We start from the raw sequence: 18,197 nt of genomic DNA on the forward strand, positions 1-18,197 counted from the left end.
TTGCAATGGGAGGAGAGGCTGTGAGATGCTTGCCTTGTGATGGTAGGGTAAAAACTGGCCCACACCAGTACCATTCTGCCTCATACAGTGAGCGACTGCTTCATCATTGCCATCTGGCTGCCATCTGGATCCCCTGTTGTCACCACACTGTGTAGATTCCTCAGAGTTCTTGCAAAACTGATCTGCAGTCATCCCAGGGAAACAAACAGTGGATGCATTTTTTACTTGGGGCTTGTTGTCATATTTAGACTGCTGTCCTAACTCCTAAGGACCCTTTCCTGGAAATAGGTCCCACTGAATAGCACGGAACTTTTGAGTAGGCCTGCTCAGAATTGCTCCCTCAGCCTTTTGAATGGCGGCAGTTGATTCCCAAGTTAACTTCAGCTCGAAAGTATTTTAAATCTGTGCTGCCTTCAAACTGACACTGTGGGCATCGAAAGACTGCCCTTCCTCCCAGTGCTCAGCCCCCATGCCGAGACAAAACGAAGTCCTATCCGATTTTTCTCTCTCTGATTGAATACTTAATAGGAAAGACACTGCCTTAGGAAAAGAAGTCCTACACATCACTTTATACCTAGAAATGCGAAAGAAACTCACAAACCAGGAGACACATCCACCTGATGCGTCTGATCTGTGATGGCTGAGTCAGGCATTGTGTTGCTACAGCCACTGAACAAGCCACCACGGCAACTTTGTCGTCCTGTGCGCAAGTTATGCATTATCTGCGTACAGAGTACATTTAATTCTTCTGAGGCAGCGCAGTGTAGTGGTAAGAGTGCTGCATTTAGGATCTGCACTAGACCCTGGCTCAAATTCCACTCTGTCATGGGGCCTTTCCCCACTTACCTTAAGCCCTGCGCTACTTGAGGAGAGTAGCGCGGAGTCCCCCGGCACTCCCCACGAGAGGGGCGGCGACAGCACAGCCGCCCTGACGCTGCTGCTGTCGCGCACCCTCAGCGCGAGGCATCCCTGGCGCTCTTTCAAAGGGCGCCTTTTGATGACCCTGCAGGGTCGTGGGGACGCCCGGGCGTGCGCCAGGGATGCCGTGCACTGGGAATTGCGGGCAGCAACCCTCGGAAAAAGGTAAGTGGGGAAAGGGCAATGGACGCCTGCTGAGCAACCTTGGGTCAGTTACACACTGTCATTTTTTTAAAAAAAAAATCCTCAGAGGGTTGTTGTGAGGTAGAGGAGAAGAAAATAATGTAAGCACAAATGTATGCACGTAAGTGCAGGATATATATACAGAACATGTGAACAGGGATAATATTGTAGAATGTGCAGAGTGTGTACAAATATGCCAACATGTAACTCAGTATATCATGTCACAAATGCGACACACTTATGATGAAATAAAGCTAATGTTTAATGAAGGGTACTTTTTCAATGAATTGTTGAAGGCTTTCACAGCCGGATTCAACTGGTTGTGATGGGTTTTCCGGGCTGTGTGGCCGTGGTCTGGTGGATCTTGTTCCTAACGTTTTGCCTGCATCTATGGCTGGCATCTTCAGAGGTGTATCACAGAGGGAACACTGTGAACCACCAGATCCACCAGACCACGGCCACACAGCCTGGAAAACCCACCAGAACCAGGTACTTTTTCAGTCTTCTCTATATTGTCTATAGGACAGAGTTCCATTATCTCTTGGCCTTGCTTGTAGGTTTCCCTATCAGACTAGCCGCTTAGAAACAGAGTGATGAACTAGATCAGTAGTTCTCAACCTTCCTCATGCCGCAACCCTTTAATACAGTTCCTCATGTTGTGGTGACCCCCAACCCTAACGTTTATCCATTTTTCAGATGGAGAACACTGATGCAGAGAATCTTAGGGGTCATGACCCACAGGTTGAGAACCACTAGACTAGATCCATGATGGTGAACCTTTTGGGCTTGGCATGTCAAAAATTCAGAAAATGCCTAACTTGACTCTGTTGGTATGTCATCCCCCCAAACAAATGAGGAATAATTCTTTACATACTTATTTTTATAGATTTGGACTGCCTGTTAACCAGGCCCCTTCCACACATGCAAAATAATTCACTTTCAATTCACTTTCAATGCACTTTGCGGAATAGCAAAATCCACTTGCAAACAATTGTGAAAGTGGATTGACAGTGCATTATTCTGCATGTGCAGAAGGTGCCTTAGAGGTTGACAAAATGTATGTGTAAAGTGATGTCAAGTTTCAGCGGATTTATAGCAACTCCTTACGTCAGAGTTTCAAGGCGAGGTGGTTTGCCATTGCCTCCCTCTAGCATTCCTTGATGGTCTTCCAAGGCTGACTCAGTTTAGCTTCCAGCATCTGATGAGATCAGGCTAGGCTGGGCCATTCAGGTCAGGGTGGTTATGATAATAAGGCGCAATAAATTATCGCTTTTCACAAAGACAAACTATAACAACATTGTCTGAGAATGGGAATCATCTTAAGGTGGTAGGTTAAAACAGGCTTCCTCAAGTTCCATGTTCAATGGGACTTTACCCTCCCTGTTATTATGTTGGTTCATTTAAATCACAAATGAAAAAGCAAACGTGTTCCTGGCCCGTACCACTTCACATGGGTGTGTGTGTGTGTGCTGTTCTGTATATATTTTTAAAAAACTCCCGCAAAGGAGAAGTTCTAGCCTAGCTTTGTCCCTGATAAGCTAACTGGGTATATTAAGGAATATTGTTGACTAAAATCCATTTAACTACAGGATTCCATACCTAAGATCTGAAACCTTATTGCTAACAAACAGGTGCAATGTCTCATCTGTATTCTGTTTTGTCTTCCTTTTTCTCAGTGGTGTTCTCTCCCCTTATCTTGTGGGATAAAGGTGGGACTGTCTTCTACTACCCTCCCCCACACAATCTCCCTCTTCTTTGCTGCTAATCCTCCATGAAAGTTTCTATATTAGTCTGAGTGACTGGAGTGGACTCAGGTTCCATCTGGGAGATTAGATCTTGTTTATCTGCTTATCTCTGTTTCCACTAGGGTACATATAACTCATTTCTAACCATATTTCTTTTGACAGAAGTCCTGTTGGTTTCAATTAGCCTTGTTTACATGTACTTGTAGCTGTGGACTCCAACTTTTATGCTGTTCCAATCCTGTCTGTGTCCAACGAGGGGATTATTACCGTAGGTACTGGTTCAAGTTATTTTGTTGACTTCCTCTCCTGGTCTGGTATTGCTGTTAGCTAGCTGGTGGTAGAGTTGCTGACTCAAGGATGGCAACCAGCAAGAGACTTACTGGCACATGGGGGGGGGGGGGGCGCTCTATCATGAAATACCAGCATGGTGTAGCAGTTAAGAGCCGTGAGCTCTGCTCTGGAGAACCAGGTTTGATTCCTCATTCCTCCATATTAGCATCTTATCTGGTGAACTGGATTTGTTTCCCCACTCCTACAAAGCCTGCTGGGTGACCTTGGGGTAGACACAGTTCTCTCAGAACTCTTTCAGTCCCACCTACTTCACAAGGTGCCCGTTTGGGGAGAGGAAGGATAAAGGACTTTGGAAGCTGCCTTGAGTCTCCTTACAGGAGAGAAAGGAGGTATAAATCCAAAACTCTTGTTCTACTATTCCCCCAACACTCTCTTATTTACCTGTAGAGTTTGGTGCTAATTTTTTGAGATGATACATTCACATGGAACAATTAAAACACATTTAAAACTTTTACCAGAAGCTAGCCATAGAGCTCACAAGAGAGTTTGCCACCTCAAAATCCCATACTGCCATCTTTTATGAGTCCTCAGTGTCCTTCTAGAAAGTTCAGCCTTACAGCATTTCGCAAATACCATAAGCAACATAAGCAAGGTGGCCCTTCTCACATATTCATGGAGGCTATTCCATAAAATGTGGGCATCAACCAAAAATGTCCATGAAGGGACAGAGCAAAATCAGTGGTGACCAAAGCTGCTGTGTGGGTCCATAGAGAAAGATATAAGCACCGCCATCTTGAATTGAACATGGAAACATACCGGCAACCAATATCAGAACTTCCCAGGCTAATCCTGTCAATACACAGATTACTATATTTTGCACAAATTGTAGTTTCTGATGTATTGTTGAAGGCTTTCACGGCTGGATTCAACTGGTTGTGGTGGGTTTTCTGGGTTGTGTGGCCGTGGTCTGGTTGATCTTGCTCCTAACGTTTCGCCTGCATCTGTGGCTGGCATCTTCAGAGGTGTATCACAGAGGGAAGTCTGTTACACACTGTGTCCAGTGTAGTTTCTGAGTTGTCTTCCAGGACAGCCCCATTTAGTGTGCTTCACGGTTTGAACATACTGTAGCATGGATAAACCAGGCCACATCAGCTGAGTCTGAGAGGAATGTCAGTCAGCTGGCCAGGCACAGCACGAAAACCTACCATTTTTGCCCACTGGTACAACTTACTTTTCTGTCAAAAGAGTTGGGTCCAAAACATACCCGACCTCTCAAATGAATCAAACAGAGGAAGCTATACCTCAGAAGTTTAGTTCCCTACAGGGCCTCAGATTTACTGACCAACATAATCTTGTCAGGATTAATTTTCACTTCAACCACTTGACTACAGCTGTCAGACACTGGCCAAGGACAGAGAGGGAAGCATATAAAAACACCTCAGTAAAAACGCTAGTTAAAAGCCGCTTATGGGGTGTGGGGGGGGGGGGGAGCGAGCTGCATGTAGAATCCCACTACAAAAACAACCTGTTCCTCTTTAGAGCCTCACACTTTACATTAGCAAGTGGGGACACATGGAAAAGAGCCCCTCACACAAGGATCCCCAAACTCGTTGAACAAGTTCTGGAATTTTGAGAACAAGTAATGGACACCACCACAGTGTGGGACCGATTATAAAATGGCTGATACAAAAATGGCTGATAAAAACTGATACAATCCACAAAACACAGGGAAGTTCCACAAATGTTAGGAAGCTCAAAGCCAAGTATTCCCCTAAGATGGAGCCAGGTGTTTCTCAGTGAATGCTTCCTGGGGACACAATGGCGATGCCTTGGACTGTTCGAAAGTACTTCTTTCCCCAATAACTTGAAGAAAAGCTAGGACTGGCTCTTTGTTCTGGGGAAGGAGCATGTTGGCGCCAAGAAACATACGAAACAGCGCCATGGTATCCAAGAGCACCATGCTGGAGATCACTGCTTTAAGGGATGCACTCCCAAAGTTTTTTGTTGTCTCTAGTTTTAGCATCAAACCAAGAACTACTCCTTTGCTCAGGCTTTTTCAATTAGTTGTATTGAATTGACTGTTCCGGCCTCTGGTGTTGTTTGGACTCTGCTATGAATTACAGTAATTTACACAGGATTCTTTCTTTTTTGCTGTTATTAATTAATTTTTACATGAGCACATATAATTAATACAAATGGCAGTACAATAATTTGCTAGTATGTTGTTATTGTTTTGTATTTTGTCATTTTTGTAATGAGAGGTAAAGGTCAGTCGTGTTTGACCCTGGGTACCACTGCAAGCAGTGATTTCATAGGCAAGCCATTTTTGTGGGGTAGTTTGCCATTGCTTTCACCGGCTATTCTTTACCCCCTAGCTATGTGCTAGGTACTCATTTGCCGACCAAGGAATGGATGGATGGCTGAGTTGACCATGAGCCAGCTGCCAGGATATCTGACCCACAGGGGGCTCGAACTCCTGACCGTGTGAGTGGCAGTACAAGCACTTAACCACTACACCATACAAACATCTTAAATTTTGGTAAAAAACATGGTTCTAGGAGAAGTTGCAAAAAACAGGGGAGCCTATGAAAACCTTATGATGGAGTGGAGAATGATGCTCTTAGTTGGAGGGTCTGTCAGTTAAACTGGAAGATTGGATGGATGGATTGATTAATCATGTTGCTCATAAAGCTGTGTTAGTAAATCACAAATGAAGTCAAGGGACCTATTATGTAATTTTTGTTTCATCCAGATGCTAGTTCCTCATTTCCTTTCCAGAAGTTGAAGCCTATACAAAAGACTGAACTCAGAGGTGCTTGTTTCTGAGCAGTCAAATTTACCATCATAACCTAAAGACTCCCTACTCCCGTATGAACCTGGCTGACCACTGTTTGGATTACAATGTATGTGTATGTTGGTGGAGGGGAGGGATTGAAATTTTTGAATGGTCTCCTTCCTTACAACCCCAAGCCCTGAAGGCAAAACAAGCACTTTGGGAGAAAATTTCCACCACTCCCTGTTGTGCTACTGGAAGACTTTTATATTTGAAAACAATTGACACCCCCCCACCTCCCACCCCTTACAGTTTCAAGATCCTGCCGCTTCATTCCTCCTTCATTTCTGCTGCCTGGGTAGGCTAGGCCTCAAATTAAACCCAGGAGGGTTGCTAGCTGATTGTTCATTCTTTGTTTTGTAGGGAGCATTTTACCTCAGGACTGCTGTGCGTGCTTCTGTGTGAAGAGAACAGAATACATTGTAGACCAGGTGGCAGAGTCGTGGTTCTAATAACGTCCTTTGGGAAGCGATCTTAGCTTTCTGAAGGGGTGGCATTGAAGAGACTTGCCTGTTTTTGGCAGAAAGGATCTACATTTATTCAAACTGAGAAGGGCAAAGAGTTCCAGACAGGGCTGCTTAACTAAAGGACAGGGTTTTTCAAACACCACAACATTACTACAGGGCTGTGTCTTTAGGATGTAGTCCAATCCTTTGCCTGCTTAAGATGGCTAGAATGTAGTTATTCCCATCTTGTACATCCATTCCTTGCTCTGAAAATAACTGTCACTAAGTGTGTGCTTCAGTGCTTTTCACATAAGAGGCTACAACAAATGTCCACATTCCCCAACATCTGTAGAAGGCAAGATTCAAGAATGCCAAACCACACCAGCTAATTTTTAGAAAAGGGCTTTTTGCCATTGGTTGTCCCAGGCAATATTCTGCTGTCTTCCAAACAGTTCAAGGAAAATGTACTGTTGGGACAAGGAGAGGCTATTCTTTTAATGTCACAGGTGATAGGAACCTGCCCACCAACTTGCATGGGAGCCAATTTGGAAAATATTTTTAAAGGATCAGATTCTAAGCATGATGATCCCTCAGCCTAAATGTCCTCTTCTGCAAGATTGGAGACTGCTCACAGGCTGGCAGTGAAGGGCAGGAGCCATAGCTCAGCTGTACAAGATGTGTTTTACCTGCAGAAGGTCTTGGGTTCTAATCCCTGGTACCTCCAGTTATAAGGAATGGATAATAAGTAATATGGAAGACCTTGACCCAAGATCCGGGAGAAGGGCTGCCAGTCAGTTGGCGATGCTGACCTCAATAAAACAATACTCTGATGGAGTATAAGGCAGCTTCTTGTGTTCAAAGGGAGGCAGCATGGTGTAGTGGTTAAGTGCGGTGGACTCTAATCTGGTGAATCGGGTTTGATACCGCCATCCTCCAAAAGAAACCTGCTGGGTGACCTCGGGCTAGTAAAATATATATATAGTGAGCCAGAGACAGTATCTTGTTAAAAGAAAGGAAAAGAACCTGTCTGGCTCTAGTGCGAAATATACAAATCTATTTTAATCTACAAATTAAATATACAAATATACAAATCTATTTTAATTACAGAGACTTAATATTATATTATTATATTTGGGATCCTCTGTGTGTATATTGTTCATTGTGTTGTTGTGTATAATAGGTTGTTGATTATGACCTCGGGCTAGTCACAGTTCTTCAGAAGGTGTCTGTTATGGGGAGAGAAAAGAGTTTGCCAGCTGCTTTGAGGCTTCCTACAATTGAGAAAAGGAGGGTATCAATCCCAGCTAGAAGAAGAGTTTGGATTTATATACCCCCTTTGAGAAGTCTCAAAGCAGGACTGGGCCTAGCCCATTTGGGAAGTCGGGAGGAAATCCTGTTGCAGGCAAAGGGGTAGCCGAGGGATCCGATGGATCTCTCGCTCCCTCTCTCCGAGGGGGCGGAGCGTGAACCAGAGGGGCGGTCCCCGTCGCCGGTTCCAAGAAGTGGCCGCTGCGCCAGCCGCGCAAAAGCGCCGCTTCTCTGCTCGGTGCGCTCTGCAGGGGGCGGGAGCGGGTAGTTGCGCTCCTGCCCGGCGCCGATCCGCGAGGAGGGGGAGCCGCTCTTGGGCCGCCGGGCTGCGCGCCTCGCTCTCCGCTCCCGGGGCAGATCTCCGCCCTTTGGTGTGCGCCCCAGCCGGGCTGCGCGAGTCCCGCTCCCGCGACCTCCGGGCTTGGCGCTGTGGCCGCTCCTCGCCGCGGCGTCCCCTCCTCTCCTGGCCAGCTCCTTGGATTGCCAAGTCCGCCTTCGCCGCTGAACTTGCGCAAACTTCGAGCGGGGGTCGCCGTCGGAGCGCGCTCCTGAGCCCGATGGATCCCTCCGGCCGCTCTTGGTGCCGCTGCTGCCGGCTGGCTTGGCTCCTCTTGGCTTGTTGCGTCGGACCCTTCGCGGCAGCCAGGAGGAACATTCCCAGGAGTCAAGGTGAGCGCTGGTGTGTGTGTGTGTGTGTGTGTGTGCTGGGACCGAACCGTGCCGTTGGGGGAGCAAAGTCGGGATGAAAAGGTTTATGTGAGCGGGGAGCTGCAATTCCTTATATGCCTCCTCTGGGGGGCTCATGCGATACAAGCGACCTTTGGGTAGTTTGGTGCCTGGCAACAATTCAATTTTGCAGTCAGTGTCCCAATTGGGCGGGGGGGGGGGGGACTTCAACACAAACATCTCGGACCCCCTGTTGGCACAGACGTGCTTTGAGGAGTGAGGCTACACACCCCTGCGCGGCTCCCTCCCTTCCTTCTGGGTCAGGCTCAGCGGTGTGCAGGATTCCCCCTTTGCCTTTAACGTTAGCCTCGAGTTTCTGTTAGATGCGCAGGCGGACTCCATGTGATCTCAATTACTGGGCAGTTGGAAGAAAGGCGGGGAGGGGGGGGGGACATTCCTTATTTAATCCACATTGTCCAAATGAGGCTTCTGTTTCCTGTTGCGAGGAGAACAATCGGACGACTCTTCTGGCCCCCAGAAATTAAATTCTGACCCGTCTCAGTTTAATGTGCACACAGTTAAATTGCAAACAAATCCCCCGAGGTCAGACGTCGCAGGAAGGGATGTCATCCTCAGACGTTGTTCCTGGTTCATCTCTAGTTCTTGTCCCAAAGCAGTACTTTCATGGTTTCAACTGTATTATTTGTTATTAGCCAAGGCATTGGTTAGCAGATGCGTATTCATGAGCACTGTCGAAAGATAAGACTTTAATTCAGAGTTTACACGTAGCTTTGAGAGAGGAAATAAAACTGGCAATCTTCAAAATAATATTTTCCTTAGAGTGTAAAGCAGCAGATTTCGAGTCTTCCCCTCCTTGCCAGCAGACCACCTTATTTCTTCAACAGATAGGCAGAATTCCCACCGGCGCTGTTTCTCGCCAAGCTGGAAAAAGTTTAACCTGTTGAATTTCTGCCTGCCGTACAGTTGGGAAAGGCGAGGGGGCTGTGCCAGGAAAAAAGCTGTGGACTCTGAAGGACCAGTTGGTGTGAAAAGTGTACTCCCGAAGCTTAACCCAGCGGACTTGGTTCTTTCACTGTCCGACTCCTGAGTAGATTCTGCTAATGCTCTGTAGTACTAAGCAGGTTGTAGTAAATTATTTAAGGTTTTCTCATTTAATTCAATGGACGCACGAGCGTGCTTATTGTCGTGAGCATCTCTGCCGGGCGTCTCTCTTATGGCTGATTAATATTTTATTGGCTCAGTAGACTTCCATTGGAAAAATTAACCCCCCTTCCCCCTCAGTCTTGCCATTAAAGAATCTCTAATTGTACTATTCGGCTATTATTTGACTGCAGGCGACTTGACCGCGGAGGCTTGGGCGGGCTGCCTGCTATTTTGGTTCTCCTGTTTCATTCACTTCAAACTCAAGAGCTGATGCCTGTGTTCAAGGATGTGGTACTATGTTCCCCGGCTTCTTACTATACACAATGCCAGGGTGTTAATTGGATAAGGCCGCTGATGGAATTAACCAATCGGTGCCTCTTTCTACAGCTGCCAACAGAAAAAAAGGGGGGGGGGAAAGCAGAGTCAGTTTCAACACAGATATCAGCATGAACAGCAATGCTATCGGGCTTGAGAAGCCTGCAGTCGTTCGGTTGGAGAGGGGTGTCACAGCTCACTCGGTCCACCTCTCCACTTCTAAAGCTTAAGCCGGGATGAGCTGATTGCCTGCAATCTGCTGGAGCAATTGGTGTTCCGCACGGTTTAGAGTGGCTGGGCTTCGGAGATTCATGCCGCGTCTGTGCTGTTGAATCAAATAGTGAATTGTAAATATAGGAAGCGATTTCCGCCTTATTCCGTTAGGCTGATCTTTAAGAAAAACCTTTAGAGAAAGAGACAGATTTTACCACTTGTTTGGGTCTGTGGCTGACCTGTTTTTACCGTGGACAATTCATCCTTGCTTACCTGCGTATAATTAATGGAGGCTCATTACAACTTGTCCTTCTAGGAAACTGAAGATTGCCATTTTCTTTGCTTTGTTGGTGTTTGGGATATTAAAAAAAATGCACTAAGCTCTTTTTGTCAAACTAATAATGTATTCTTGGAGAGTGCTCCCTAGGAATCAGTTTACAGTTGTGCCACCTAATCCAGTGCATCATTATTGGCAATAAATCACACTTGAGCGTAACAGGGCATGTTTGTGTAACAGGGCATGTGAATAACCGTGAATAAGAATAAGATCATTTCTCTGCTTTAATGACTAGTACAGTTATGTGTGGGAGGCAGAAGATTCTGTGGGTAGTAGCTTCTGTGGACCTTCTGGCAAAGCTAGTCTTTGGGCGGTTTCAGATGTAAAAAAAACCCTTGCATGGAAGACACTTCTGTACAGGAAATAACACCTGTAGAGTGTCCTCAGGTACAGCTGCACATGGAGGTCTTTCAGTATCAGTACCATCCTTGAGCAGTTACACCCTCCTAAACCCATTGGCTTCGGTGGGTTTAGAATGTATGTATTTACTTTTTTATTTAGTCCACCTTTCTTTCTGAGACTCAAGGTGGATTGCAGAACACATATAATGCAGTCATGTAGCATAAGACATCCAGTCCAATGCAATGCTGTGTAAAGTGCTATCAGGTCACAGTTGATTTATTGACACCTTGCAAGTGGCTTTCAAGGCAAGTGCAGAAGCAGAGGTGGTTTGCATTTGCCTTCCTCTACAGACTTCTGAGAGGTCCCCCTTCCAAGTACTGACCTGCTTAGCTTCTGAGATCGGACGTGATCGAGCTATACCATGCCACCTTCCCTCCTGCAATAGGACTGACTAGGATTATAGAATTAGAATTAAAAAAGGATTGCACTTTGTAGGATTACGCTGTATACATCAGCATACATATTCCCCATCAGCTGAAAGAAACTGCCCGGCACATGTAAAATAACAGAAAACGCTGCATAAGGTAACCACAATATGGTGGATTTGATTTAAATCAAATCAATTTAAATCACTAGTCCGTAAGACTTGATTTAAATCATGGTTTTCTACTTAAAACTCATTTGCTATTATAACCTTAATGTTTACAACCAACTGAAGGTTTAATTTTTAGAATGATAAATGTTTGGATTAGTTTTAAAGTTATATCAAAATTACTGATTTAACTATATAATTAGAAATACATAAATAGATAATTATGAAATTAACATGTACCATCTCCAGTTTCATTTGGGCCACTAGGCCTTGCATTTGTTTGTTGTGGTGTTTGTGTTTTGCAAGCATACTTGCCTTACCCATAGGTGGAGGAACTTAATTATAATATTCCAAAATTGGGTCTCTTTTACAGCCTGCTGCCATTATAGATTTTCTCCTCCAGGAAGAGAATAATATGATAAACCTGAGGCTATACACCCAAAGGTCCCAAGATTTGCAGAGTGTTCTTCTCAAGAGGGTTCAATTTCATTTTTACTGCTTGCCCCTCCCTCTTCACACTTAGTTCCTTGTGCAGATCTATCCATCAAGAGAAACCCACTTCTTAACATCTAGCAGTTATATTAAGACACAGCTGGTGGGTGATGCAGAATGACCCCTGGCATGAGGAATGTGCACTTCATCATTTCTTCAGTTTCTTAGAACTGGGGTAAAGGTGAGCAGTTTTTAAGGATAGTGCATATGATAAGCAATTAAGCAGTTTCTGCTTGGCGGTAACAATAGCTTTCAAATGTCATTACTGCCTTGCTCATTGTACTGTCACATAGGAATATGTTTTTGATGTCTAGTCCATAAACCCAGAGATCTAAGCCTAATTTTATTTTATTTTTTATTCCTTTATACTTCACCTTTTTACCCGATGGGGACCTAAAGTGACTTATGTCGTTCTTCTATTTTATCCTTATAGCAGTCGTGTGAAGTAGGTTTTGGTGGGAATGTGTGACTGACCCAAGATCACCCAGCAAGCATCTATGGGGATTTGACAGTCTCATGGTTTGAATATATTGTATTTGCTCCAAACGGAGAGAATTCCACATGTAAGATGATGCCAGTAAGAAAAAGCTTATTCTCCAAAGATTTTATTATTTGAATGGCTATCCCAATCTCATTAGGTCTTTGGAAGCTAAGCAGTGTTGTCCCTGGTTAGTATTTGGATGGAGACCACCAGGGAAGTCCAGGCAACGGCAAACCACCTTTTGAATATCTCTTGCCTTGAAAACCCCAAGGGGTCACCAGAAGTCAACCGCAACTTGACATATTCTAGCATAACTGTGACTTGTATACATTTTTAAGGCAACCCACATTTTTCTTGATGGGGGGAAAATCCTCTTTTTCCTTATAGGTAAGTAGGGCTAGTATTAGTGCAGTTCAGAATGTTTGAGGAGCAGCAGTGGCGTAGGAGGTTAAGAGCTCATGTATCTAATCTGGAGGAACCGGGTTTGATTCCCAGCTCTGCCACCTGAGCTGTGGAGGCTTATCTGGGGAATTCAGATTAACCTGTACACTCCCACACATGCCAGCTGGGTAACCTTGGGCTAGTCACAGCTTCTCGGAGCTCTCTCAGCCCCACCTACCTCACAGGGTGTTTGTTGTGAGGGGGGAAGGGCAAGGAGATTGTAAGCCCCTTTGAGTCTTCTGCAGGAGAGAAAGGGGGGATATAAATCCAAACTCTTCTTCTTCTTGAACCCTTGATTGGCTCAGTACACCACCTGCCCACTGGTGACAAGCAGGGAGCTGACCCTTCAGTTAGCCATTTCACTTTCCATAGGGCCAAATACTGCTTGTCCGGCCTGCCCCTACCCACAATCCATTGCTGCTGTTTGGCAGGGCATCTTGCCCACCTCTCCTCCCTAGCAGACCCCTAAATGAATCTTCCAATGTTTGGCAGGTTCCATAGCCTGATCACAGGAACTTGGGGAGAAATAAGGTTCATCCCATTGGCAGTTGCAGTAGCCCAGCAGCGTGGTCACCTGCTAAACCTGTCTGCTGCATCCCTAATTGCTGTTACTTGTGAAACATGCATCAAATAGTGATAATGGGAATAGCAGTATGTTCTAAAGATGTTTGCATCCTTGCATGGCAAGCAATGCATGCCCAAGGGACTGGGGGACAGGTCCCCATTTCCCCCGAGCTGTTCGCTACTACTCCGCTGTGCTTCCAGACAACAGCTGCGTGGACTGTTGGATCCCGTCTGAATGCCTGCATTGACGTAGATGTGTGCCTGTTTTTCCCTCTTCTCCTTTGTCTGAATTGTGTCGGTTGTCGGGCATGCAAATAGAGATGAGAGGATGGTAGAAATTGGTGTAATGGCCTGCTGATGCCACAAGAGCAAGGTTGGCTTCACTTAGGGCGATTTCACACTTGAGAATTGACATAGGGTCGACTCATCAGGCTGAAAAGAGTCGACCTATGTCAATGATGGTGAACCTTTTTGAGACTGAGTGCCCAAATTGCAACCCAGAACCCACTTATTTATCACAAAGTGCCAACACAGCAATTTAACTTGAATACTGAGGTTTTAGTTTAGAAAAAATGGCTCCGAGGCGTGTGTTACTCAGGAGCAAGCTTGGTTGTAGTCAGTGGCTTTGCTCTGAAGCAACCGCGCAACTCTTCCAACGGGTGAATCACGACCCTAGCAGGGTTTACTCAGAAGCAAGCCCCATTGCCAGCAACCGAGCTTACTCCCTGGCAAAGGATTGCGCTTTAGTTCTTTGCATGAAAATCAATGGGGTTTAACAGCGCTTAACAGGGCTACCTACACTGCTTCCCCAAAACTAGGTCTGAGGTTTAATGCTAATAATCGAGCCCAGCGGCCCAGGCCAGCCTAGATGTGTGTGGGGGGCACTCTGTTTGCACGAGCCCACAAAGAGGGCTCTGAGTGCCACCTCTGGCACCCGTGCCATAGGTTCACCACCACTGACCTATGTCAATCCCTCGTAGCTTCCCACAGCAGCCGAGGTTGTCCTGCCGGAGCCGAGTTCAGCAGGCGGGATTACCTCGCCGTGTCATTCACTCGTTGTGCCTGATTGGCTGCTGCATTTGGGCGGGAATGCGAACGTGCGTCCCTTTCCCCCCCAATTTTATTTACGTTACAGCTACGTAGTGTTGATTGGGCGAAACGGTGCTGTGAAGGAAAAATGTTGCCGTTTCATTGCTATGAGTGTATGCAGCAGTAACGTCTGCCCTTCGTTACCGGGCGCACGGTCAGCCAGTGTTATAGGCAGGAAGCCGGGGCAAGCACTTCTTTGCCGGTGCGAGTCTTCCGTTCTGCGCATGCCCAAAACATTAGTCTGTGATTGGTTGAACTGGCGAATCGACCCGACGAAGATTCCCCACTTTGCTTGAATTCGACCTAACTTCGCCGGTTTACCCTACCTTGCCGGTGGAGTCGAAAATTTCATGGCAGAACGGAGCAGAGCAGGACAAACCCACGTCAGATTCACCGGATGTGGGGAACACTTGGGTGGAACATACGTTGAATTTGAGTTTACACAGTGAGTGTGAAATCGCCCTTAAACACGTGTACACTGTGACATTCACTTACAGAATGTCTATAAAGAGAGGGTTTGAGATGGGAATAAATAGACAATTTGAGGTTTTCCAAACATGTTTCCTTCCTATCAGACTTCTCACAAGACCTCTCCCCACATTAACATTGTGGCTTATGATGAGAAGAAAAGGGAGGGGAGGCGAAAAGACTGATTTACTGATCTGTGGAATGTGATTGCCAACATTATCTGTTTATCTGACTGGGATCCCTAATAGGTAACATTTTTTTCAGTTGGCTTATTTTAATGCTTTCTTCAGTTTTCCCATTGAAAATAATACTGAAGGTGGCTTTCGTCTCTGAAAAATACCAACTGAGCAAATACTACCAAACTTAGATAGCATGGCAGAGATATAATAAACTTGAAAAAAGCAACCTGAAAGGAATGGCCAACAGCACCTTAAACCAGAAATAAAAGAGTAGTAAGTTATGGGAAAGAAATAAAAAGCCAATATGATTTGGCTAATGAGTAGGTGTGCTTGCATGTTAGCAGAGTTTGAGTTCTTGTTCTCAAAATCACAGCTTGGCCTGGTTGCTGTATCAAATCCCCCCACCCATCCCCAGCCAGCCCAGTGTGAACTACATGTGGCACTAGACATTTGTGGCTGGCTCTCCTGCCATCTAATTTAGTTGCAAAAAGCATTTACTAAAGTAGAAGCATGATACGGATTGAGGCTCTGGTGCCCTCCCCTCCTTATTTATTTGTTTGTTTCTTTCATTTATATCCCACGCTGCCTCCTCGCCCCCCAGTAGGGACCCAGAGGGGCTTACATTGTTCTTCTCCTGTGAAGTATGTTGAGAGGCTACCCAGAGAACTTCTGAGACTGAGTGGCGATTTGAACTTGGTGTCACAGATTCTCGTGTGACACTAACTACCACACCACTCTAGTTCCCTCTGGATTTACAGCAGCTAACTGATGTACTGGAGGCATTTTCAATAAGTCTCCCCAGTCAGGATGTAGCCGCCCTTTCTCTAGGACCACAGCCCTTATCATCCCCTGCCTGTACCCCCATGGTTGAGGGGCTGTGGCTTATTAGTAGAACATCAGATTTGCATGCAGGAGATCCGTGGCTCAATCTTGGCATCTCTGGTTAAAAGAATCATACCTTCTCTCACAAAAAGATAGAACCTTAGTGCTGAATTAATCCACAGCCACTTCCTGGACCTTCTTTGGATTGAAAAGAGATGGTAGCTGTCTTAGGGCACCAGGGAAAATGATGAAATTGGAAGATTTGAGTTTTGAAAAAAGCAATGGGTGGAGAAGAATCCCAAAGTGACCCCAAGCACAATGCAGTTAAAACTGCTGTGATAGCCCAAGAGATTCCAGAGATAGAGGCATTTTAATCTGTGGGGCCACTTCGGAAAAAATCAGGGTGTTCAAATATATAAATATAAAGATTATTGGGGGAGAATCCTCAGGGGACACTGAGACAAATTCAGTTAAAACCACTGTGATAGCCCAAGGGATTCCAGAAATAAGTGGCTTTTACCTGCGGCAGTCATTTTAATATTGGGACTTTTTTTTCTACAGTGGACGCATACTACTTTCACTTCCTTTGAACAACTCAGAACCACATTTTTATCTTTTGATGGTACAGAGTATAGTGGATGGTAAAAAAAAGTCTCTCCCTGAGACTCTGAAGAACCTTGCTGTTCAGACTGGACAGTAGTGAGCCTGGCAGACTGATAGACTTGGTAGAAAGCAGGTTCATGAGTAACTGTGGTTGCCTAGTTGTGTATTCTGGACATACTTGGAAACACTTGTGTTCCATATTATTGCTTCTTGTCCTCGGACAATGGTTTTTAAAGTCAAGTTCTAGAGGACTGAGATCTGGGAAATCCTGTCTAAACGTCAATGCTACGTCAGCATTACACCAACATTACACTTGCACAGTGTGTAAATTCCACTTGGGCAACTGTGTTCATCCGTTACATCAAATGCAAATGGAAGCTTTGCAGCACCTTAAAGACTGCATTCCAGCATAGTGTTTTGTGGACTACATCAGAGGCATGAGTGAGGTGCAGAGGTGGGATCCAGCAGGTTCTCACCAGTTCCCGAGAGTGGGTTACTAATTATTTGTGTGTGCCGAGAGGGGGTTACTAATTGGGTCTGCTTTTCCGTTAGAAATTCCATTAGGTCCAAACATCATAAAGTCTGTTGTTTCCCATGTGGCTGGTTAGCGAAGGTAGAAAACGGGATAATTCTCCCTGTTGGGCTGTTGTAAAAACATGTTTTAGAAATATGGTAAAGTTCCTTGTTTAAGGAAAGTATCCTTCTTTTGATTTCTAGAAACAAAATTAAGTATTTGAAAGTATTAAGTATTTGACAGGCAGTCAATTAGAGGAGAAGTAGTTGTTTCTGTTGGCAGTAGACGATAGGACTTGAATTTAAATTATGGACAGAAAGATACCAGCTGGAAATTAGGATCTTTTTTTTTACAGTAAGAGTTTTTTACAGTAACAGAGAAATTATTAATGCCCCACCCCCGGAATGCCCGGCCACGCCCCCGTCGTGCCCCGCCCAGCCCCATTGGCCCTACGACACTGTTTGAATCCCATCACCATGGGAACCTGTTACTAAAATTTTTGGATCCCACCACTGGTGAGGTGGATCCTTAGTTGTTAGATATATGTATATATTTATTTGCTTATGTATTTGGTATGTGTGAGTGGGGAGAAAAAGTTGTAAACATCAGGGGGGGGGGAAATCCATGAAAAAGAGGATATTCAGAGTTTGATGCTTCCGTGTAAAATTAACCATGCTCATTGTCTGCCAGTCTGCTCTGGATGAAATTAAATCTGTGCTCTGATTTAAGTTTGGGTGACTGCAGGAATTGAACCTTGGAGCATCTGGGATGTTCACACAATGAGGATTTTCATGTCAAATGAATGGGAGCAGCCAGAAGGGAGCAGACAGTCGCTCCATTAAAGCATACTGATGAGGCTTTCATGGAATGGCATTTTTGTAAACTTTCTTGGGGCTCTTGGAGAGGGCACTTTAAAAATAAATAAAAAGACCCCTCAGAATTTGGTCTGCTTTTGATCTGCTGAGAATTCCTTGTTGACGTCAATCGAGACTTTTGCATGCGGATCAAGGGCAGTGTGTGGTGCCTGAAATGCTGACACCGTTGAAGGCTGGATTCAGAGTGCCCATAGTACCCTTCCCCTGTTTTTGACAAATTGATATAAATTGAAATAATACGTGTGCTCGCAAATTACATCGGAGGGATGCTCGCGGCATTAGGTCACCAAGCTCGGGGCACGCTGCTCTGCAGATA

The 18,197-nt window shown here is 45.3% G+C and overlaps 1 protein-coding gene across 1 annotated transcript in view; it reads left to right on the top strand.

Annotated features, from left to right (window-relative positions):
• The first annotated feature begins 7,901 nt into the window (after positions 1 to 7,901).
• The window catches only part of EGFLAM (EGF like, fibronectin type III and laminin G domains), a 149,365-nt gene continuing 139,069 nt past the window's right edge, over positions 7,902 to 18,197 (top strand). The window contains exon 1 of the mRNA XM_048504664.1: positions 7,902 to 8,393. Within this exon, the coding sequence (XP_048360621.1) occupies positions 8,282 to 8,393 (112 nt within the window). The 5' untranslated portion in view covers positions 7,902 to 8,281. The remainder of the gene's footprint in view (positions 8,394 to 18,197) is intronic.

Source organism: Sphaerodactylus townsendi, linkage group LG07, assembly GCF_021028975.2.
Source record: "Sphaerodactylus townsendi isolate TG3544 linkage group LG07, MPM_Stown_v2.3, whole genome shotgun sequence".
Classification (NCBI taxonomy): Eukaryota; Metazoa; Chordata; class Lepidosauria; order Squamata; family Sphaerodactylidae; genus Sphaerodactylus; species Sphaerodactylus townsendi.